We start from the raw sequence: 25,609 nt of genomic DNA on the forward strand, positions 1-25,609 counted from the left end.
TTCTATGTTCCCCGGTTCCCCACTTCCGAAAAAGGGTTCTATGTTCCCCGCTTCCGAAAAAGGGTTCTATGTTCCCCGCTTCCGAAAAAGGGTCCTATGTTCCCCGCCTGCCGTTGTGTCAAGCGACCCCATGTGTCGTTATGTGGTACTGCATGAGAGTTTGGCTCTTTTTTTTTTTCTTTTTTTTTTTGGGGGGGGGGGGGTCTTAAGATGACTTGGAAATAATGAAGAACCCAATGAATGTCATAGTATTGTCTCAGCATTTTATATAACTCCCTAGATAGATCATTTTCGAGATGGAATTGAAAATCTTATATTCCTAAAAGAACACCAGTGATATCTTACTGGGGGTTAGTCCTTCGGTGTTCAGCTGCAGTATTCTGGGTTCGAGGTCAGCAGACCTCTCCCCCGGCTGCTGCCGAACACCAGCCCGGGTGAGGGGCCCTGGTTGGCAAACTCTGTTTCGCTTCTTGCTTTTGGCAGTCATTAGCTACTTACGGGGGGCACCACGAGAAGGTGTTTGCCACGCCACATCAACATGCACGGATGCTGAGTGCTCTCTATTCGCTTGTCTAGCTTTAGAGACCCCCTCACCACCGGTCGCGGACAGCTAAGCAGGCTTCGACGCCTTAAGAACGGCGTCCCTCAGGGATCGGTCCTGGCCCCCCTCCTCTATAATATCTATACCTATGACCTGCCCAACACACTCTCGCGGAAGTACGCCTACGCAGACGACCTCGCAGTGGTGTACTCTGCTGGAAATTGGCAGTCTGTGGAGGGGATTCTGAGCCAGGACATGCAGACACTAGTGGCATACTTCCGGAAATGGAGATTGAAGCTTAGCGAGGCAAAGACGGTGTCGGCTGCCTTCCACCTTAACAACAGGGAGGCTAAACGTGAGCTTAGAGTACACCTAGATGGAACTCCCCTGCCATGTTCCGCTGAGCCAATCTATCTCGGCGTGACATTGGACAGGACGCTCACGTTTCGCCGACACCTCGAGTCACTGCGCAAGAAGTTAACAGCTCGTGTGGCGTTGATGAGGCGACTGGTTGGCTCGGGCTGGGGCGCCGGCGCAAGGACCTTGCGCACGGCAGCCCTAGCCCTCGTTTATTCAACTAGTGAATACTGCGCCCCAGTATGGTGTCGCAGTGCCCACACCCGCCTCATCGACTCGCCTATAAACGAAGCCTTGCGCATTGTGACAGGATGCCTGCGTCCTACCCCCGTGGACAACCTTCCCATCCTAGCAGGCATCCAGCCCGCAGGCCTCCGCCGCATGGGAGCCACAGCACGTCTCGCCTGCCGGGCCGCGGAGCTTAATAACCATCTGCTCCATGATAGGCTCACTATAACAGCGGAGCCCTCCCGGCGTCTCAAGTCGAGACACCCATTTGTGCCTGCTGCACAGGATCTTAGGCAGCAATGCAGAGATCTCAACATCAGTGCGGCAGGATGGGCGGATTATATGTGGCGCGCGGAGTGGGAGGCTAACACCTCCAAACTCCGCGACCACATCCCAGTCGCCGGCGCTGAGCCCCTCGGGATGGACTTGCCAAGGCTATCCTGGGTGAGGCTCAATCGTCTCCGGACCGGCGTCGGGCGTTTCCGCTCATCAATGCACAGATGGGGCTTGGCCCCAAATGCGTCGTGCGAGTGTGGCGCAGAGGACCAAACCGCAGACCATATTATCCTGGATTGCCCGGTGTACCACCCACCCAACGGGATGCATGGTCTGTCGGTATTAGATGACGAGACGATGACGTGGCTTCTGGAGGGGTGTCCAGAAATATAGCCCGGGTGAGCCCCTCAACCAGGTCTCGGGGTGGTAAAAGGGTAGCCCCTCGGCCCCGAGCCTGGTGGAGTGGAGAGGAAAAACAACTACCCATACGCCGAAGAAGAACCAGTGATATATATATACACATTATTAAATATTTGTTCTATATTTTTGTCAAACGAAATCAAATAAATACAGTAGAGATATCAATCCAAAATATAGGCTTTTATTGCAACCAACTAATTAAACTATGTTTGTGCATACATAATAACAATAACAATAATAATTAAATTAGGCCAATACCAATAATAATAACTAACTTGCGTCACCGGGGTAGAGGGAGAAGAACCGTGGTGTTCACGATGGTATTTAGTCCGTAGATGGTGCTCTGTAAGCGGCCGTCATGAGAGAGCGTGACCGGGGTAGAGAGAGAAGAACCGTGGTGTTCACGATGGACTTTAGTCCGGAAAAAGTAGACTGCTGAAATCTCGATCAAATTCAACACCTATGATCGGATTCATATTATAGCTCACCGGGGTAGAGAGAGGAGAACCAGGAAAATTATTTCGTGGTCCCATTCATAATTTTTGCGATTTGGTTAAGCATTTCCCACTTTTAACGGATTACTGTAATAAAACGGAATGTCGTAGAAACTCACAAATGAGGGCAAAAGGTTGGCCCTGCGATTCTCTTTAATTGTGTAATTAACTATTTTACTGTTAAGTTATTAAACATCAAAACCCGGGTCCCCCCCCCCCCGTTAGTGATTTCTCGAAAAATCTCAAAAATCAATGAAAACTGTTAAGGATTTCCCAAAATAATATTCATAAGCATTATTAATTCATAACTCGGTAACGGTATAACCTACAGACTCCATTTAAAGATTAGTATGTTGTCCTTGTGATTTTAATCACTTCACTCGTGGACTATTATTATAGAAATCAAAGTTAAAAATAGTTATTGATTTAAGAAAGGCGGGTCCCCCCCCCTGCTGTGCGGTTTTGAGCGACATTGAAAATATGCTTTTCGTATTATATCTCGTTAACGGTACATGACTATGACTCCATTCAAAGTTCAGTTTGTTTAGCATGCTATTGTGATCATGGGAAAATTTTGTTTGGAATTATAACCCATTGTGACGCTGAGATATTCGTCCATAAGCGACGCCCCCCCCCCCCTGATGAGCGTTTTACGAGGTACCATAAATATGCTTTTCGTATTCTATCTCGTTAACGGTACATGACTGAGACTCCATTCAATTTTTAGAGTGTTCAGCGTGCTATTGTGATCATGGAGATCATGGAGAAAGCCTGATTAGTCACTTTTACAACGAGGTATGACTTGTAAGGATCATGCATTTGTGGAATGAGCAACACAGCTAAACGTGTGGTTTTGTACATATAATCATTTTGTTCGTATAATAGTTCCTGCAATTTCCTGTAAATGTCTTTATCAATTAGTAAATGTCTTTATCAATTAGTAATCCACAGTATGATTATGTATTTGTGTACATGATGATGTTACAATTTATTTTATTTCTGTGTGTGTGCGTGTGTGTGTGTGCCCCTGTTAGTCCCTCACTCCGCAGCTCGTTCTCTCCCTCCCAACGTCTACGCCCTATAGGCCTACTTCCCAGGTTGGTCTCATGACCAACATATATTTGTTTTCTCTGTACTATTGAGTCAGCAAAAGGAATAAAGATAGTTCATATCAATATTAGGAGTCTTGCTCCGAAAATTGATTTACTTAGAGCATGGGTGGCTCTTTATAAACCCCATGTTATTTCTTTATCTGAAACCTGGTTGCATAATAATATTACTAATGATTATATTATATTAATAATTATATATTATATATAATATATATAATATATATATAATATAATTATTATATTATAAATGTATATATATATAATATAATATATATATTATATTATATATATTATAAATGTATATATATAATATAATATATATAAATATATATATATAATATATATAATTATTATATATTATAAATGTATATATATATATATAATATAATATATATATAAATATATATATAATATAATATATATATTATGATTATATATTAATATAATAATGATATCATAATATAATATGCATAATAATGATGAAATTAATGATAACTATATTATTTACAGATCTGATAGACCTTCGAGAGGAGGTGGGGTGGCAACTTATGTTTCTGATAAATTTACCTCAGAGTGTACCACTCCTACTGTTGACCCAATTCATTTTGAAAGCCTTTTCATCAACATCATGTTTCATGATAATAAACATTTAACAATTGGGACCATTTATAGACCACCTCCAGTTCTATCAGATTCAGCTAACTGCATCCTATCTACAATAAACTCCTTAAAGAAGCATAATGAACTGATCATTCTGGGCGACTTTAATATAAATTGGCTTGATAAGTCTTCTATTGATGAGAGAACATTATTCTCTAGTGTTAATTTATCTCAGTTGATCAGTGAGCCAACTGGTGTGCACCATCACCATGGATCCTCATCTTTAATAGATTGGATTCTGGTCACCAATCCTGAGAGAATAACCGCATCTGGTGTTTTGTCTGATTGTTTTAGTGATCATTGTGTTATATTTTGTGTTTGGAAAATTAGAATACCTTCCTCCCCACCTAAATATATTAATTTGAGGCAATATTAAAAAATGAATGTTGATTCATTTATTAACGATATAACTGCAATTAACTGGGATAGATTCCAATTGATACCCTTTCCGGAGGATGCATGGAGTTTCTTATGTTTAGAATTTAAAATAGTTATTGATAAACATGCACCTCTAAAGACATTTAGGGTTAAAGGCAGGCATCTACCCTGGATCAGTACTGAACTATTTAATCTTTTTAAACAGAGAGATAAAGCCTGGGCCAAACATCGTTTGTCAAATGATCCTGCTGACTGGGATACTGTATTAAGGTTTGAGGAACTCTTGCAAAACTAAAACGCTTAACGCAAAATCCAGTTACTTCCGTGATAGTCTTTCTCAAGACTTTTATAACCCTCGACAATTTTGGAAACAGTTGAACCGAGCTCTCAATAAAACTAACAAAGGCCTCATATCTCAAATAAAAATTAACGATGATATAATTTCTGACCCCCTACATATTTCACAGGCCTTTAACCAACATTTTACTTCTATCGGTGATGTTATAAATACTAAATACTCGGATCTTGCAGATTCCTCAAACCCCACAACACATAGGCCTACTACTACTTTCTCCTTTAATAAAATCATGCCTATGGATGTTTATAATGCAATCTTTGATTTCAAAGGTGGTGGTGCTGGTCCAGACGGTATTGAAGATACATTTGTTAAACTAGCAGCACATGTGTTAATGTATCCTCTTGCAGATTTATTTAATTTGTCAATTTCTACCTGCTCAATTCCCTCAATGTGGAAATGTGCCCGTGTTGCCCCTATTTTCAAGAATGGAAATGTAACTGACATGAATAATTATCGCCCAATTTCCATTATTTGTTTCACTGCAAAAGTTTTTGAGAAACTGATTTACAATCAACTGTCTCACTACCTTAATTTATTTGATATTCTTTCACCATTTCAATCTGGGTTTAGACCCAACTTCTCAACTACTTCTGCTCTCCTCAAGTTTACTAGTGATGTTTTCTCATTCTGTGACAAAGACCAACTGACTGGTGCCATCTTCATCGATCTATCTAAAGCTTTTGATTTGATTGATCATTATCTTCTTCTTGATAAGTTGTACTCCATTGGTTTTTCTCAGAAGGCTCTTTTTTGGTTTAATGCATATTTGCATAATCGCCGTCAATATGTTTCTTTACAGGGTTCTCAGTCCGATTACTTAATTGTAGACACGGGTATTCCTCAGGGTTCTACTCTGGGACCACTCCTCTTTTCTATATTTATTAATGATCTCCCTAAGTCTTGTTCTAACTCTGCTATTCATCTTTATGCAGACGATACGGTTATCTATACCTCTCACAGAGATCTAACACAAATTCAAAGCTCCTTGCAATCAGATTTTGCATCTGTTCAGAACTGGTTCTTTAATAATAACCTTGTTCTGAATATGAACAAATCCTGTTGTATGGTGTTTGGTGCATCTCTTAGATTTAAATATTGGTTATGAGTCCCCATCTCTTAGATTTAAATATTGTTTATGATGATGGTTCACCCCTAGAAAATGCTAAATTATTTAAATATCTTGGTCTCTGGGTTGACCCTGAACTCTGTTTCAAGCCACATATTGATAATCTTGTTAAAAAAGCCTATGGTTGCATTGGTTCTTTATATCGTTCTATTGATTGCTTTACTTTTGAAATCAGGAAAAGATTAGATTCTCAGCTTATTTGACCAATTATTGATTATGCTGATATTGTGTACCAGGGTACCTCTGAAACCTGTCTTCGTCCCCTAAATGTCTTGTTCAACTCCCTCTGTCGTTTTGTTCTCAGATGTCATTATTTTACACACCACTGTCTAATGTATGATTTACTCAACTGGTTTTCACTTGAAGACAGAAGGCAATCTCATTGGTTACAATTTATTTTTAAATGTATTTACTTTAAGTATCCCATGTATTTAAAAGTTTACTTGGTCCCCCGTAGTTCTCCCTATCCACTCAGACAACATCAAAACCTTTTTTTCTGTGTTCCCAGATACCGTAAAAAATTAGGTCGTAAATCATTTGCCTACAAGGCCCCTAGTGATTGGAACAATCTCCCTTCCCCTTTAAGGTCCATCACATCCTTTCACTCCTTTAAATCATCTTTACTTTCCTATTTAAAAAAGCCCTGCTCATGTTATTAATTATGTGGGGGGTTTGGACCGGCTAGTTTTCAGGTTGTTTGTATTTGTATTTTCCTTTAATGTGCTCTCTGTTGTTGCTCAATTCGTCTACTTTCTGATGTCTTCTGATAATTATATTATGTATGTATCTGACTGTTGCATCTATATATTGCGGTTGGGTTGTAGTGGTGGGTTGTGGAGTGATGACGGGCTGTGTGTGTGAGTGTGTGTGTAGGTGCTTTGTATTGTTATTTGTTATGCGTTACTATTATGTTTGTATTGTTATATGTGAGGACCCCCTCGAAAATGAGAAGATTCTTCTCAAGGGGCTTACCTTAATAAACAATCTCAATCAATGTTGTTTAAAAAAATAAAAAAATAAAAATATGATTATGTATTTGTGTATGTTGTTTAAAAAAAAAACTCTCATGCAGTACTACATAACGACACCTGGGGTCGCTTGACACAACGGCAGGCGGGGAACATACGGAAGCGGGGAACATAGAACCCTTTTTCGGAAGCGGGGAACATAGAACCCTTTTATTTATTTTTGCTAAGAAATCGGGGAACATAGGACCCGGGGAACATAGGACCCGGGGAACATAGGGATGACCCCCTTTAGAACACATGTCGGCGTTGTTTCCCTGGTTGCGAGATCTAAACTACTAGAACTGAAAGCGGCAGGTAACAGGCACGTAACATCCATATGCTGTAAATATACATAAATATATTTGACTACCAGCAAGACACCGGAGCACTCGTATCTATAACCATCGCGGAGATTGAATGAGCCCCGCGTCAGTCAGCCTTTCCGTAGAAATACGTCGCTCCGTTATATATCTAACGTTACATGTTTTAAGGCTGATCTGTGCATGATAGTGCTGCATTATGTTGATCTATTTATATCGATCTATTCTTGCAAATTCCTTATTACCAGTGGAAAGGGGGGAGGCTAAAACACTTTGAATGGAATAGATAGGACTTTCCGTTCAATGGAGGAAGCATGATACTCGCGAGTTCATCTCGCTTTTCCCCCGTTGACGTATTAAACAATCTAAGCAATCTAATCAGAGCAGTTGTTATTATGTAATATTATTGATGGATGTGCCCTTTTTGATGGAGAGCAGTGAGCGGATGACTGGATGTGAGCATGTATTTGACTAATGCCGATAGATTCGCGTCTTGCTCTGAAACCGGAGAAAGAAAGGATTTTACCTTCAAACTACCGTAATTCATGAACTATATGCCCAATCTAAAAAATTCAAACAGTTTCTGAAAGCAGAGAAGTTGCACTTTTTGAACAGTTGAACTTTTTTAGGCTTATTACGGTAGTTCACCAACAAAAAAAGCACAGTGCTCAACGTGCCAGGAGAAATACAAATAGAATCGGGGCTTTAACACATGTCAGCATTCCCCTGGTTGCGAGATCTAAACTAGTCTACTAGAACTGAAAGCGGCAAGTAACAGGCACTTAACGTACCATGTTGTAAGGCTGATCTGTGCACGATAGTGCTGCATTTTGACATAATTTTTATCGCATTTCCCCCCGCTGATCTGTATAGCGGGGGGAATCTTATGACACGTAACTCCTCCTACAGTCCCGGGTCGTTCCTGTCTCGTGGAAAACGTCTCGTACCCAGAACTGTTCAAAAGCGTGCCGAAGCGAGCCGTGCTGACCCGGGCTGGCCCTGTAGTGGAAAAGCGCCATAAGTGTAAGGTGTGTGTGTATGGAAATGTGTGTGTGTGTGTGTGTGTGTGTGTGTGTGTGTGTGTGTGTGTGTGTGTGGTCGTGCTGCCCTCTACTGGCCGCACGCAGTATGACCACCAGATCGGGACTTCTTCAGTTGGAGCATTTCCTTCAGGCGCATGCGTGACATAATTGTCAACTCTGTACAGAGAAATACTTCCTGGTCCTGTAACCCTGTCCAACTATCAGCGGTGTTATTAAAACTGTAAACTCTGGTCTAATCCTCTGTCAGGGTCAGACGGTTACAGCTCCACGGCGTCACGACAGAGTCGTAAAACAGTCGACATCGTAATACGGCAGCATGGAGCCCACGGACCCTAAACACCAGCCTTAGTCCGTGTGTGTAACCTAACAGCAGAGCGACGTGACCCGGGCAGCCCGGGGGTAGAGGGATTAGGGTGGATAAGTAGATATATATGTCATATATATATATGATATAATAGATAGTTTGCGGCAGCCCGGGTGGATGAGGCTGGGCGGTAGGTTGTGTTTGCATCGATGTTGTTGGTGTGTCAGAGGACGGCGCTGCTCCGCGGGGGGACCAGGGGGTCAGACAGGGGGTGTGTGAGCGTGTGCACCAGGGGGTTAGAGAGGGGGTTAGAGAGGCTCGGCGGGGGGACCAGGGGGTTAGAGAGGCTCGGGACCAGACCGGCCAGCGGGGTTAGGGTTAGCACCAGGGGGTCAGAGAGGCTCGGGACCAGACCACCGGCCAGGGGCAGCGCGAGGCCGCAGTGTTGTCATGCTGCCTCCAGACTGACCCTCCTCAGCCCTCCGGTGGCCCGGGGCTCCAGCAGCGACACACCGCCCGTCAGCTGCAGCCTCGCGGGGCTCCTCGGTGTCCGGTGGTCTCCAGCCCTCCTCGGTGTCCGGTGGTCTCCAGCCCTCCTCGGTGTCCGGTGGTCTCCAGCGCGCGGTCTCTGCAGCGGGAAGCCCCGCGAGCCTCCTGCAGACCCGGGCAGCGCTGCACCCCCCGGACTGTTCAAGTTCAAACAGCTGGTAGGTGTGTGTGTGTGTGTGTGTGTGTGTGTGTGTGTGTGTGTGTGTGTGTAGGTGTGTGTGTGTGTGTGTGTAGGTGTGTGTGTGTGTGTGTAGGTGTGTGTAGGTGTGTGTGTGTAGGTGTGTGTAGGTGTGTGTGTGTGTGTAGGTGTGTGTGTGTGTGTGTGTGTGTGTAGGGGTGTGTAGGTGTGTGTGTAAAGCCCCTTTTCCACTATCGTGCCAGCCCGGGCTGGCCTGCTTCTTTGGCGCTTTTCCATTTGTCGGCCCGGGTCGGGTCGCTTCTTTAGCTCCCCTTCGATACCAGGGTCTAAATTTAGACCCGGAACCTTTTTGCCAGGCTGCGTGTGACGTGTGACGCTGCACACCGTTGATTGGTCAATGGAAATCGTCATCCCATGTTCATACATTTCTTCGCTAACCGCCATCTTTAAATACCACATTCGCTCTTGGAAAATGTCACTACAGTTTCTGTAATAGCTTATTAATAAAGATTCGAAAAATTATGCTGACCATCGTATTATCTTAGTTTAATGTCATTTCAATGCATCATAGAACTTTTATTTACAACAAGCATAACACAAAAATCGCTATTATGCACCGTCTTTGCCCGTGAATGACACCGGCTGTGGAGGTGGAGAGACAATTTCTACCAGGGAATTCGCTCCGCGCTGTGTCATAGACCGTGATAGCAGTGTCGTATCGACACCATTCAAATGGTTTCAGATTCCCTGTCCTCTCTCCTATCCGGACACTGGTTTGAATTGTTATCCTAACCCACGGTAAACCGAAGTTATTAACCCGCAAAGGGTGCCTCCGTTTACCGTCTTTGCCCGTGAATAACACCGGAGGTGTTACAAACACAATACTCCTTTGCTAACTTCACCATCGGTGTCAACCGTGATAACAGTGTCGTATCGACACCATTCAAATGGTTTCAGATTCCCTGTCCTCTCCCCTATCCGGACACGTTTAAATTGTTATCCTAACCCACGGTAAACCGAAGTTATTAACCCGCAAAGGGCACCGTGTTTGTCCGTGAATAACACAGCACACAATGATACTACAGTTCATAAAGCAGACAAGTGAAGGCAGTGGTTTTAAGGGTTAAAAAAACATGACTTTATTATGTGTACATAGCTTCCTCTCTCTCTTTCTCTTTCTCTCCAAAAAAACCACGGTTAATAATATACCACATGCCGAGGAAAAAGTATACGATAGCTTCAAGTTCCTCCATGTCGCTGTTGTTGTGGCTGTGTTGTGTCTCGTGAAAATATACGTCACCACCATGGCGCGCTGTTATGACGCGTAACTCCGCCTACTATCTCATACTCCTCCTACTAGTTCCTGGTCTGTTGTGTATAGTGGAAAACCAGAACTGTTCAAAAGCGGGCCGAAGCGACCCGACCCGAAGCGTGCCGACCCGAACCGGGCCGCTGATGGAAAAGCGCCATGTGTGTGTAGGTGTGTGTGTGTGTGTGTGTGTGTGTGTAGGTGTGTAGGTGTGTGTGTGTGTAGGTGTGTGTGTGTGTAGGTGTGTGTGTAGGTGTGTGTAGGTGTGTGCGTGCGTGTGGTGCATGTTAGAGTGCATGTCTAGTATTGTTTCCTCACTAGTGCATTATGAACCTAGGAAAGAAACTAAAGGTTAGGTTAGGTTAGGGTTAAAGGTTGGGTTAAGGTTGGGGTTAAAGGTTAGGTTAGGTTAGGGTTAAAGGTTGGGTTAGGGTTAAAGGTTAGGTTAGGGTTAAAGGTTGGGTTAGGGTTAAAGGTTGGGTTAGGGTTAAAGGTTGGGTTAGGGTTAAAGGTTGGGTTAGGGTTAAAGGTTGGGTTAGGGTTAAAGGTTAGGTTAGGGTTAAAGGTTGGGTTAGGGTTAAAGGTTGGGTTAGGGTTAAAGGTTGGGTTAAGGTTAAAGGTTGGGTTAGGGTTAAAGGTTGGGTTAGGGTTAAAGGTTGGGTTAGGGTTAAAGGTTAGGTTAGGGTTAAAGGTTGGGTTAGGGTTAAAGGTTGGGTTAAGGTTAAAGGTGTGTGTGTGTGTGTGTGTGTGTGTGTGTGTGTGTGTGTGTGTGTGTGTGTGTGTGTGTGTGTGTGTGTGTGTGTGTGTGTGTGTGCGTGTGTGTGTGTGTGTGTGTGTGTTGGCAGCCTGGGCCATGTTCATAAGTCTGTTGTCAGAGGCCTTCATATGGCTGGTCTACCTAAGAGAAGGGCCAAACAGTTAGCAGAGTACTGCTCAGTATCTGCTGTTATTGGTAGCCGCTCAATATGGAGAAGGCGGTGCTTCTTGTACCCATGAGCTGGAGACTGTCTGTTGTACAGTGTTGATACTGTATCTGTCAACCCACTGGTATCATCTGGTGCGAATAACATCCTGTGTGTGGCAGAACTGGTTGTTGGCTCAGCATTACTGTAACAGATTGTTTCTATGATATCAAAATGCACTGTTAGTATTTATGTCCTTTAGAATTGTACTATTGTATGTGGACATAAATAAAGCATCTAAAATGTGTGTGTGTGTGTGTGTGTGTGTGTGTGTGTGTGTGTGTGTGTGTGTGTGTGTGTGTGAGTTGCAGTATGAGAACCCGTGGACCGTGCCTAACTTCCTGTGTGTGTGTCGCGTGCTGCTGGCGCCGGTCCTCGCCCAGCTGATCTCAGAGCAGCAGTACACCCTCAGCCTGGCCCTGTTCTGCCTGGCCGGAGCCACCGACCTGGTACACACACACACACACACACACACACACACACACACACACACCCTCAGCCTGGCCCTGTTCTGCCTGGCCGGAGCCACCGACCTGGTACACACACACACACACACACACACACACACACACACACACACACACACACACACACACACACACACACACACATAGGTATATGTAAGGTTTATAAGGTATATCATGTGTATATAAGGTATGTATAGGGTATATATAAGGTATGTATAGGTTTATATAAGGTATATAATGTGTATATAACCTCTCTACAGCTGGATGGGTATATAGCTCGTACGTGGCCCAATCAGAAGTCAGCGCTGGGCAGCGCTCTGGACCCTCTGGCTGATAAGATCCTGATCAGCGTGCTCTACGTCAGCCTCACCTACGCCCAGATCATCCCAGGTGTGTGTGTGTGTGTGTGTGTGTGTGTGTGTGTGTGTGTGTGTGTGTGGTGTGTGTGTGTGTGTGTGGTGTGTGTGGTGTGTGTGGTGTGTGTGGTGTGGTGTGTGTGGTGTGTGTGGTGTGTGTGGTGTGTGTGTGGTGTGTGTGGTGTGGTGTGTGTGTGTGTGTGTGTGTGTGTGTGGTGTGTGTGTGTGTGGTGTGTGTGTGTGTGTGTGTGTGTGTGTGGTTGTGTGTGTGTGTGTGTGTTGTTGATGATGTTTGCACAGTTTTAATGTGTAATGTGTCATAATGGATGAGGGTTAGTTGCTATGGTAACATGATGTATGAGGGTTATTTGCTATGGTAACAGGTGTGTGAGTGAGGGGTGGTTGCAGTGGTAACAGGTGTGTGTGTGTGTGTGTGAGGGGTGGTTGCCGTGGTAGCAGGGTGTGTGTGTGAGGGGTGGTTGCCGTGGTAACAGGTGTGTGTGTGCAGCCCCTCTCACAGCGCTGGTGATCTCCAGAGACGTGCTGCTGATCGCTGCCGTGTTCTACGTCAGATACAAGACTGTCCCCCCGCCTGTGAGTACACACACACACACACACACACACACACACACACACACACACGAAGGTTGTCATGTTGATCATTAATGCAGAAGTTGTAATGCTCTCACAGTCTCCTGGTCTTCTCTCAGAAAGCTGTTGGGTTAACCCTGTTAAACCCTGTTGGCCAGCTGCAATAAAGAAAATGCAGCAGCGAGAGTTTTAACCAAAACAAGAAGAAGAGCTCAGATAACTCATATAAGATCCTTCTGCTTGTTTATAAAGCTCTCACTGGCACAGCACCAGAATATGTTCCGATCTTTAGCTAGCATATCAGCCCAATAGAGCTCTCAGGTCTTCTGCTAGCATATCAGCCCCAATAGAGCTCTCAGGTCTTCTGCTAGCATATCAGCCCAGTAGAGCTCTCAGGTCTTCTGCTAGCATATCAGCCCAATAGAGCTCTCAGGTCTTCTGCTAGCATATCAGCCCAATAGAGCTCTCAGGTCTTCTGCTAGCATATCAGCCCAATAGAGCTCTCAGGTCTTCTGCTAGCATATCAGCCCCAATAGAGCTCTCAGGTCTTCTGCTAGCATATCAGCCCAATAGAACTCTCAGGTCTTCTGCTAGCATATCAGCCCCAATAGAGCTCTCAGGTCTTCTGCTAGCATATCAGCCCAGTAGAGCTCTCAGGTCTTCTGCTAGCATACCAGCCCAGTAGAGCTCTCAGGTCTTCTGCTAGCATATCAGCCCCAATAGAGCTCTCAGGTCTTCTGCTAGCATATCAGCCCAATAGAGCTCTCAGGTCTTCTGACGCTGGTTTTCTCTGTGTACCACATGTACAAAAGAAGAGATCTGGTGAGGCTGCATTCTCATTTTATGCTCCAGATTGTGTCTCACTGCCAGTTTACATTAGGGATGCAACCTCAGCACATGTGTTCAAGTCAAGACTAAAAACCCATCTTTTTAATATTGCCTTTAAATGACTAAATAATTAAATGATGATTATATAATGATTGGAGCCCTTTGAGCTGCAACGTTTGCAGGAAAAGCGCTATACAAATAAAGGTTATTATTATCGTACATGGTAGGTGATGGTTGTCATGATGGTTGTCATGGTGATCGTACATGGTAGGTGATGGTTGTCATGGTGATCTCTCTCCAGGTGACGCTGAGCCGGTTCTTTAACCCCTGCTACACCACGGCCCAGCTACGGCCCACGCTGATCAGCAAGGTACACACACACACACACACACACACACAGGTAAAAGCATAGTAAGTCTGGTTCTTTAAGCACAAAGCATCCTTCCTTTCGTGTGTGTGTCTTTTAGTTTTTATATTTGGCAGCCTGGGCCGTGTTCATAAGCTTGTTGTCAGAGGCCTTCAAATGGCTGGTCTACCTAAGAGAAGGGCCAAACAGTTAGCAGAGTACTGCTCAGTATCTGCTGTTATTGGTAGCCGCTCAATATGGAGAAGGCGGTGCTTCTTGTACCCATGAGCGGGATACTGTCTGTCTTATAGTATTGATCAACCCACTGGTCTGGTGCGAATAACATCCTGTGTGTGGCAGAACTGGTTGTTGGCTCAGCATTACTGTAACAAATTGTTTCCAGGATGTCAAAATGCACTGTTAGTATTTATGTCCTTTAGAATTGTACTTTGTATGTGGACATAAATAAAGCATTTAAAATGTGTGTGTGTGTGCAGGTGAACACGGCTGTCCAGCTCCTCCTGGTAGCAGCATCGTTGGCCTCACCGGTGTTCCACTACACAGACAGCCTGCTGCTGCAGTCGCTATGGTAACCCTGCTGTAACCCTGACCCCTGTACCTAACCCTGCTGTAACCCTGACCCCTGACACTGCTGTAACTCTGACCCCTGACCCTGACCCCTGTACCTAACCCTGCTGTAACCCTGACCCTAACCCTGCCCCTGTACCTAACCCTAACCATAACACTGCTGTAACTCTGACCCCTGACCCTAACACTGACCCTAACCCTAGATCACAACACTGTCAGGGTCTAGAACACAATACTGTCAGAGTCTAGAACACAACACTGTCAGGGTCTAGATCACAACACTGTCAGGGTCTAGAACACAACACTGTCAGGGTCTAGATCACAACACTGTCAGGGTCTAGATCACAACACTGTCAGGGTCTAGATCACAACACTGTCAGGGTCTAGATCACAACACTGTCAGAGTCTAGATCACAACACTGTCAGGGTCTGGAACACAACACTGTCAGAGTCTAGAACACAACACTGTCAGGGTCTAGAACACAACACTGTCAGGGTCTAGAACACAACACTGTCAGGGTCTAGAACACAACACAACACTGTCAGGGTCTAGATCACAATACTGTCAGGGTCTAGAACACAACACTGTCAGAGTCTAGAACACAACACTGTCAGAGTCTAGAACACAACACTGTCAGAGTCTAGATCACAACACTGTCAGGGTCTAGAACACAACACAACACTGTCAGAGTCTAGAACACAACACTGTCAGAGTCTAGATCACAACACTGTCAGGGTCTAGAACACAACACAACACTGTCAGAGTCTAGATCACAACACTGTCAGGGTCTAGAACACAACACTGTCAGGGTCTAGAACACAACACTGTCAGAGTCTAGAACACAACACTGTCAGAGTCTAGAACACAACACTGTCAGGGTCTAGATCACAACACTGTCAGGGTCTAGATCACAACACTGTCAGGGTCTAGAACACAACACTGTCAGGGTCTAGAACACAACACTGTCAGAGTCTAGATCACAACACTGTCAGGGTCTAGAACACAACACAACACTGTCAGGGTCTAGAACACAACACTGTCAGAGTCTAGATCACAACACTGTCAGGGTCTAGATCACAACACTGTCAGAGTCTAGATCACAACACTGTCAGAGTCTAGATCACAACACTGTCAGGGTCTAGAACACAACACTGTCAGGGTCTAGAACACAACACTGTCAGAGTCTAGAACACAACACTGTCAGGGTCTAGATCACAACACTGTCAGGGTCTAGAACACAACACTGTCAGGGTCTAGAACACAACACTGTCAGGGTCTAGAACACAACACTGTCAGAGTCTAGAACACAACACTGTCAGGGTCTAGATCACAACACTGTCAGAGTCTAGATCACAACACTGTCAGGGTCTAGATCACAACACTGTCAGGGTCTAGATCACAACACTGTCAGAGTCTAGATCACAACACTGTCAGGGTCTAGATCACAACACAACACTGTCAGAGTCTAGATCACAACACTGTCAGGGTCTAGAACACAACACTGTCAGGGTCTAGAACACAACACTGTCAGAGTCTAGAACACAACACTGTCAGAGTCTAGAACACAACACTGTCAGGGTCTAGATCACAACACTGTCAGGGTCTAGATCACAACACTGTCAGGGTCTAGAACACAACACTGTCAGGGTCTAGAACACAACACTGTCAGAGTCTAGATCACAACACTGTCAGGGTCTAGATCACAACACTGTCAGGGTCTAGATCACAACACTGTCAGAGTCTAGATCACAACACTGTCAGAGTCTAGATCACAACACTGTCAGGGTCTAGAACACAACACTGTCAGGGTCTAGAACACAACACTGTCAGAGTCTAGAACACAACACTGTCAGGGTCTAGATCACAACACTGTCAGGGTCTAGAACACAACACTGTCAGGGTCTAGAACACAACACTGTCAGGGTCTAGAACACAACACTGTCAGAGTCTAGAACACAACACTGTCAGGGTCTAGATCACAACACTGTCAGGGTCTAGATCACAACACTGTCAGGGTCTAGATCACAACACTGTCAGAGTCTAGAACACAACACTGTCAGAGTCTAGATCACAACACTGTCAGGGTCTAGAACACAACACTGTCAGGGTCTAGAACACAACACTGTCAGGGTCTAGAACACAACACTGTCAGAGTCTAGAACACAACACTGTCAGGGTCTAGATCACAACACTGTCAGGGTCTAGATCACAACACTGTCAGGGTCTAGAACACAACACTGTCAGGGTCTAGATCACAACACTGTCAGGGTCTAGATCACAACACTGTCAGAGTCTAGAACACAACACTGTCAGGGTCTAGATCACAACACTGTCAGGGTCTAGATCACAACACTGTCAGAGTCTAGAACACAACACTGTCAGGGTCTAGATCACAACACTGTCAGGGTCTAGATCACAACACTGTCAGAGTCTAGAACACAACACTGTCAGAGTCTAGATCACAACACTGTCAGGGTCTAGAACACAACACTGTCAGGGTCTAGAACACAACACTGTCAGGGTCTAGAACACAACACTGTCAGAGTCTAGAACACAACACTGTCAGGGTCTAGATCACAACACTGTCAGGGTCTAGATCACAACACTGTCAGGGTCTAGAACACAACACTGTCAGGGTCTAGAACACAACACTGTCAGGGTCTAGAACACAACACTGTCAGGGTCTAGAACACAACACTGTCAGAGTCTAGAACACAACACTGTCAGGGTCTAGATCACAACACTGTCAGGGTCTAGATCACAACACTGTCAGGGTCTAGAACACAACACTGTCAGGGTCTAGATCACAACACTGTCAGGGTCTAGATCACAACACTGTCAGAGTCTAGAACACAACACTGTCAGGGTCTAGATCACAACACTGTCAGGGTCTAGATCACAACACTGTCAGAGTCTAGAACACAACACTGTCAGGGTCTAGATCACAACACTGTCAGGGTCTAGATCACAACACTGTCAGAGTCTAGAACACAACACTGTCAGAGTCTAGATCACAACACTGTCAGGGTCTAGAACACAACACTGTCAGGGTCTAGAACACAACACTGTCAGGGTCTAGAACACAACACTGTCAGAGTCTAGAACACAACACTGTCAGGGTCTAGATCACAACACTGTCAGGGTCTAGATCACAACACTGTCAGGGTCTAGAACACAACACTGTCAGGGTCTAGATCACAACACTGTCAGAGTCTAGATCACAACACTGTCAGGGTCTAGATCACAACACTGTCAGGGTCTAGATCACAACACTGTCAGAGTCTAGAACACAACACTGTCAGGGTCTAGATCACAACACTGTCAGGGTCTAGAACACAACACTGTCAGAGTCTAGATCACAACACTGTCAGGGTCTAGATCACAACACTGTCAGGGTCTAGATCACAACACTGTCAGGGTCTAGATCACAACACTGTCAGGGTCTAGATCACAACACTGTCAGGGTCTAGATCACAACACTGTCAGAGTCTAGAACACAACACTGTCAGGGTCTAGATCACAACACTGTCAGGGTCTAGAACACAACACTGTCAGAGTCTAGAACACAACACTGTCAGGGTCTAGAACACAACACTGTCAGAGTCTAGAACACAACACTGTCAGGGTCTAGAACACAACGCTGTCAGAGTCTAGATCACAACACTGTCAGAGTCTAGATCACAACGCTGTCAGAGTCTAGATCACAACACTGTCAGGGTCTAGATCACAACACTGTCAGGGTCTAGAACACAACACTGTCAGAGTCTAGATCACAACACTGTCAGGGTCTAGAACACAACACTGTCAGAGTCTAGATCACAACACTGTCAGAGTCTAGAACACAACACTGTCAGGGTCTAGAACACAACACTGTCAGAGTCTAGAACACAACACTGTCAGGGTCTAGAACACAATACTGTCAGGGTCTAGAACACAACACTGTCAGAGTCTAGATCACAACACTGTCAGGGTCTAGAACACAACACTGTCAGAGTCTAGATCACAACACTGTCAGAGTCTAGATCACAACACTGTCAGGGTCTAGAACACAACACTGTCAGAGTCTAGATCACAACACTGTCAGAGTCTAGATCACAACACTGTCAGAGTCTAGATCACAACACTGTCAGAGTCTAGATCACAACACTGTCAGGGTCTAGAACACAACACTGTCAGAGTCTAGATCACAACACTGTCAGAGTCTAGATCACAACACTGTCAGGGTCTAGAACACAACACTGTCAGAGTCTAGATCACAACACTGTCAGAGTCTAGATCACAACACTGTCAGAGTCTAGATCACAACACTGTCAGGGTCTAGAACACAACACTGTCAGAGTCTAGATCACAACACTGTCAGGGTCTAGAACACAACACTGTCAGGGTCTAGATCACAACACTGTCAGAGTCTAGAACACAACACTGTCAGAGTCTAGAACACAACACTGTCAGAGTCTAGAACACAACACTGTCAGAGTCTAGAACACAACACTGTCAGAGTCTAGATCACAACACTGTCAGGGTCTAGATCACAACACTGTCAGAGTCTAGAACACAACACTGTCAGAGTCTAGATCACAACACTGTCAGGGTCTAGAACACAACACTGTCAGGGTCTAGAACACAACACTGTCAGAGTCTAGATCACAACACTGTCAGGGTCTAGAACACAACACTGTCAGAGTCTAGATCACAACACTGTCAGGGTCTAGAACACAACACTGTCAGGGTCTAGAACACAACACTGTCAGAGTCTAGATCACAACACTGTCAGAGTCTAGATCACAACACTGTCAGAGTCTAGAACACAACACTGTCAGAGTCTAGATCACAACACTGTCAGGGTCTAGAACACAACACTGTCAGAGTCTAGATCACAACACTGTCAGGGTCTAGATCACAACACTGTCAGGGTCTAGATCACAACACTGTCAGAGTCTAGAACACAACACTGTCAGAGTCTAGAACACAACACTGTCAGAGTCTAGAACACAACACTGTCAGAGTCTAGATCACAACACTGTCAGAGTCTAGATCACAACACTGTCAGAGTCTAGATCACAACACTGTCAGAGTCTAGATCACAACACTGTCAGAGTCTAGATCACAACACTGTCAGAGTCTAGAACACAACACTGTCAGAGTCTAGATCACAACACTGTCAGGGTCTAGAACACAACACTGTCAGAGTCTAGATCACAACACTGTCAGGGTCTAGATCACAACACTGTCAAGGTCTAGATCACAACACTGTCAGAGTCTAGATCACAACACTGTCAGGGTCTAGATCACAACACTGTCAGGGTCTAGAACACAACACTGTCAGAGTCTAGATCACAACACTGTCAGAGTCTAGAACACAACACTGTCAGGGTCTAGATCACAACACTGTCAGGGTCTAGATCACAACACTGTCAGAGTCTAGATCACAACACTGTCAGGGTCTAGAACACAACACTGTCAGGGTCTAGATCACAACACTGTCAGAGTCTAGATCACAACACTGTCAGGGTCTAGATTAGTGTTGTTCCGATACCGATACTAGTATCGGCATGGCCACCGATACGCACAAAAATGCTGGTATCGGTATCGGCGAGTACTAACAAATAACACCCGATACCAAACTTGTGATGCGCGTTTTGCACAGGCTGCATTCGTAATTCGCTCTTAGAACGCTGGAGCGCACAGTGGTATCAACGTCATAAAGGGACCAAGCAATTTGATTGGACAAGAGGCATTCCTTGAGTGGTGATCAGATTTCCAGAGCGAATTTACGAACGCACCCACAGCGTCCCGCAACTCGGTGAATGAATTGTCTCCGGTGACGGTGACGGTGTGAAGACACGAGAAACATTCAATTTTTAAAGTTGAGCAAAGTAAATAGGATTTTACAAGTCCCGTTAACAAGTATATCATCACCTGTGATCGGCAAGCATGGCCCCTAAGGATTATGTGGCAGAGAAAGGTACGTTTTGTTTTACCGGCGTTACTCATACAGACAGTGTGTGGTTGAGTTGCTGCTACTGTTCAATGAACAGAACATGCAAAGCGACAGGCACTGCTGGGGATGAAGAGCTATGTAATGTTATACGCGTAACTAATAACTAGCTATCGTTCTTGACTTTTGATTTCAACAATGGTGCCACGTTTGCCCACTTTTCACCAGGGTAACTAATTCTGTTGGCCAATGCATGGTAGCTAAAAAACCAACCCCGTTTCATGAAGCACACACCGGACTGTCAAAGTTATAAAAACCAGTGTCTAGAACTTTTAAGTCTACTTGCGTTTAGCTAGAAACTTTGCTAGGAGTCTCCGACTAGAAGGTTTAAACCCTAGCAGCATTCTTTGCTTGTCAGGCTTCAAAACTACCCGGATGGAATAACTCGGAAGAAGTCCGGGCCAGTCTCCGTGTCAAACCTAGTCGAATATGGAAGTGATTTCACAAATTCATTGAACTGCACTTTGACAAATCGTGTGCCTTCACATATATTAGTACCTGGCCACATTCTTCTTTTGATGGGCGACACCGCCTTCACTCCCCAGTCCCACAGGCCGGCCCTGCTGTTATGATTAGTTACAGAACCAAATGGTACCTTGATTGAGTTGGTTAATAGATTTTTGTTGATACTTTTCACGATACCAAACACCCGATGCCAGACTAAGTGTTAGCAATAATTTTACATCGAGGTGAGTATGCGGCTCAAAAAACATGTTTTTTTGTTTCGTTTTTTCAAACGCCGTGGTATCGGATCGGTACTCGGTATCGGCAAGTACTGCACGGTCAGGTATCGGTATCGGTATCGGGATCAAAAAATGGTATCGGAACAACACTATCACAACACTGTCAGAGTCTAGAACACAACACTGTCAGAGTCTAGATCACAACACTGTCAGAGTCTAGATCACAACACTGTCAGGGTCTAGATCACAACACTGTCAGGGTCTAGAACACAACACTGTCAGAGTCTAGATCACAACACTGTCAGAGTCTAGATCACAACACTGTCAGAGTCTAGATCACAACACTGTCAGAGTCTAGAACACAACACTGTCAGGGTCTAGAACACAACACTGTCAGAGTCTAGAACACAACACTGTCAGGGTCTAGATCACAACACTGTCAGGGTCTAGATCACAACACTGTCAGAGTCTAGAACACAACACTGTCAGGGTCTAGAACACAACACTGTCAGAGTCTAGAACACAACACTGTCAGGGTCTAGAACACAACACTGTCAGGGTCTAGAACACAACACTGTCAGGGTCTAGAACACAACACTGTCAGGGTCTAGAACACAACACTGTCAGGGTCTAGATCACAACACTGTCAGAGTCTAGAACACAACACTGTCAGGGTCTAGATCACAACACTGTCAGGGTCTAGATCACAACACTGTCAGAGTCTAGAACACAACACTGTCAGGGTCTAGATCACAACACTGTCAGAGTCTAGATCACAACACTGTCAGAGTCTAGATCACAACACTGTCAGAGTCTAGATCACAACACTGTCAGGGTCTAGAACACAACACTGTCAGAGTCTAGATCACAACACTGTCAGAGTCTAGATCACAACACTGTCAGAGTCTAGAACACAACACTGTCAGAGTCTAGATCACAACACTGTCAGAGTCTAGATCACAACACTGTCAGAGTCTAGATCACAACGCTGTCAGAGTCTAGAACACAACACTGTCAGAGTCTAGAACACAACACTGTCAGAGTCTAGAACACAACACTGTCAGAGTCTAGAACACAACACTGTCAGGGTCTAGAACACAACACTGTCAGGGTCTAGAACACAACACTGTCAGAGTCTAGATCACAACACTGTCAGGGTCTAGAACACAACACTGTCAGGGTCTAGAACACAACACTGTCAGGGTCTAGAACACAACACTGTCAGGGTCTAGATCACAACACTGTCAGGGTCTAGATCACAACACTGTCAGAGTCTAGAACACAACACTGTCAGGGTCTAGAACACAACACTGTCAGAGTCTAGATCACAACACTGTCAGGGTCTAGAACACAACACTGTCAGAGTCTAGAACACAACACTGTCAGGGTCTAGAACACAACACTGTCAGGGTCTAGAACACAACACTGTCAGAGTCTAGAACACAACACTGTCAGGGTCTAGAACACAACACTGTCAGAGTCTAGAACACAACACTGTCAGGGTCTAGAACACAACACTGTCAGGGTCTAGAACACAACACTGTCAGGGTCTAGAACACAACACTGTCAGAGTCTAGATCACAACACTGTCAGAGTCTAGAACACAACACTGTCAGGGTCTAGAACACAACACTGTCAGGGTCTAGATCACAACACTGTCAGAGTCTAGAACACAACACTGTCAGGGTCTAGATCACAACACTGTCAGGGTCTAGATCACAACACTGTCAGAGTCTAGAACACAACACTGTCAGGGTCTAGATCACAACACTGTCAGAGTCTAGATCACAACACTGTCAGAGTCTAGATCACAACACTGTCAGAGTCTAGATCACAACACTGTCAGGGTCTAGAACACAACACTGTCAGAGTCTAGATCACAACACTGTCAGAGTCTAGATCACAACACTGTCAGAGTCTAGAACACAACACTGTCAGAGTCTAGATCACAACACTGTCAGAGTCTAGATCACAACACTGTCAGAGTCTAGATCACAACGCTGTCAGAGTCTAGAACACAACACTGTCAGAGTCTAGAACACAACACTGTCAGAGTCTAGAACACAACACTGTCAGAGTCTAGAACACAACACTGTCAGGGTCTAGAACACAACACTGTCAGGGTCTAGAACACAACACTGTCAGAGTCTAGATCACAACACTGTCAGGGTCTAGAACACAACACTGTCAGGGTCTAGAACACAACACTGTCAGGGTCTAGAACACAACACTGTCAGGGTCTAGATCACAACACTGTCAGGGTCTAGATCACAACACTGTCAGAGTCTAGAACACAACACTGTCAGGGTCTAGATCACAACACTGTCAGGGTCTAGAACACAACACTGTCAGAGTCTAGAACACAACACTGTCAGGGTCTAGAACACAACACTGTCAGGGTCTAGAACACAACACTGTCAGAGTCTAGAACACAACACTGTCAGGGTCTAGAACACAACACTGTCAGAGTCTAGAACACAACACTGTCAGGGTCTAGAACACAACACTGTCAGAGTCTAGATCACAACACTGTCAGAGTCTAGAACACAACACTGTCAGGGTCTAGAACACAACACTGTCAGGGTCTAGAACACAACACTGTCAGGGTCTAGAACACAACACTGTCAGAGTCTAGAACACAACACTGTCAGAGTCTAGAACACAACACTGTCAGGGTCTAGAACACAACACAACACTGTCAGGGTCTAGAACACAACACAACACTGTCAGGGTCTAGAACACAACACTGTCAGAGTCTAGAACACAACACTGTCAGGGTCTAGAACACAACACTGTCAGAGTCTAGATCACAACACTGTCAGGGTCTAGAACACAACACTGTCAGGGTCTAGAACACAACACTGTCAGGGTCTAGAACACAACACTGTCAGGGTCTAGATCACAACACTGTCAGGGTCTAGATCACAACACTGTCAGAGTCTAGAACACAACACTGTCAGGGTCTAGAACACAACACTGTCAGGGTCTAGAACACAACACTGTCAGGGTCTAGATCACAACACTGTCAGGGTCTAGAACACAACACTGTCAGAGTCTAGATCACAACACTGTCAGGGTCTAGAACACAACACTGTCAGGGTCTAGAACACAACACTGTCAGGGTCTAGATCACAACACTGTCAGAGTCTAGATCACAACACTGTCAGGGTCCAAGTGAACCACCATACCATGCTGAGTGTGTGTGTGTGTGTGTGTGTGTGTGTGTGTGTGTGTGTGTGTGTGTGTGTGTGTGTAGGTACATCACAGCCGTTACCACGGCAGCGTCGGGCTACAGCTACTACCACTACGGCATGAAGACGGTGCAGGTCCTCAACAGCCCCAAGTAACCGTGGCAACCGACGAAGACCTGGTAACCGTGGCAACCGACGAAGACCTGGTAACCGTGGCAACTGACGAAGACCTGGTCACCGTGGCAACCGACGAAGACCTAGTAACCATGGAAACACTAGCTTTGCTGCACCTGCTGGACTGTCGGAGGACTCAAACACACACACACACACACACACACACACACTCACTGCTGTGTGTGTAAAGACTCCAACATGAACCCTGGTTATGGTGTGTGTGTGTGTGTGTGTGTGTGTGTGTGTGTGTGTGTGTGTTGTACAGATCAGACATCAGCCACTCTGATGTTTTCTGTTTGATCTCAGGATTGCCATGGTAACCGAACAGTTTTGTACCTGAGAACCAATAAACATGAAGTTGACCATCATGTCCTGTCTGTCTGCCTCTTTAACCTGTCTGTCTGTCTGCCTCTTTAACCTGTCTGTCTGTCTGTCTCTTTAACCTGTCTGTCTGCCTCTTTAACCTGTCTGTCTGTCTGTCTCTTTAACCTGTCTGTCTGCCTCTTTAACCTGTCTGTCTGTCTGTCTCTTTAACCTGTCTGTCTGCCTCTTTAACCTGTCTGTCTGTCTCTTTAACCTGTCTGTCTGTCTGTCTCTTTAACCTGTCTGTCTGTCTGCCTCTTTAACCTGTCTGTCTGTCTCTTTAACCTGTCTGTCTGTCTGTCTCTTTAACCTGTCTGTCTGTCTCTTTAACCTGTCTGTCTGTCTCTTTAACCTGTCTGTCTGTCTGTCTCTCTAACCTGTCTGTCTGTCTGTCTCTTTAACCTGTCTGTCTGTCTGTCTCTTTAACCTGTCTGTCTGTC

The 25,609-nt window shown here is 45.1% G+C and overlaps 1 protein-coding gene across 2 annotated transcripts; it reads left to right on the forward strand.

Moving 5' to 3' along the window:
- The first annotated feature begins 8,643 nt into the window (after window positions 1-8,643).
- crls1 (cardiolipin synthase 1) lies at window positions 8,644-25,168 on the forward strand. 2 transcript variants are annotated; one of them, XM_080538900.1, is made up of 7 exons: window positions 8,644-9,331; window positions 11,889-12,032; window positions 12,311-12,440; window positions 12,915-13,000; window positions 14,127-14,195; window positions 14,669-14,760; window positions 24,698-25,168. In XM_080538900.1, exons 1-7 carry the CDS (start codon window positions 8,834-8,836, stop codon window positions 24,786-24,788), a joined length of 1,110 nt encoding a protein of 369 aa, XP_080395026.1. In that variant the 5' UTR covers window positions 8,644-8,833; the 3' UTR covers window positions 24,789-25,168. The 2 variants fall into 2 exon arrangements, with proteins under 2 accessions (XP_080395026.1, XP_080395027.1); XM_080538901.1 differs by having other exon boundaries at window positions 11,895-12,032.
- The last annotated feature ends 441 nt before the right edge of the window (window positions 25,169-25,609 follow it).

Source organism: Nansenia antarctica (genome assembly GCF_963989245.1).
Source record: "Nansenia antarctica genome assembly, chromosome: 9".
NCBI classification, from domain to species: Eukaryota; Metazoa; Chordata; class Actinopteri; order Argentiniformes; family Microstomatidae; genus Nansenia; species Nansenia antarctica.

Excerpts from the sequence above, each read along its gene's own strand:
- crls1 (XM_080538900.1), top strand. The coding sequence starts at position 8,834 with ATGTTGTTGGTGTGTCAGAGGACGGCGCTGCTCCGCGGGGGGACCAGG. Across the intron at positions 9,332-11,888 it reads TGTTCAAGTTCAAACAGCTG|TTGCAGTATGAGAACCCGTG; the intron begins GTAGGTGTGTGT and ends TGTGTGTGTGAG. Across the intron at positions 12,441-12,914 it reads CTACGCCCAGATCATCCCAG|CCCCTCTCACAGCGCTGGTG; the intron begins GTGTGTGTGTGT and ends GTGTGTGTGCAG.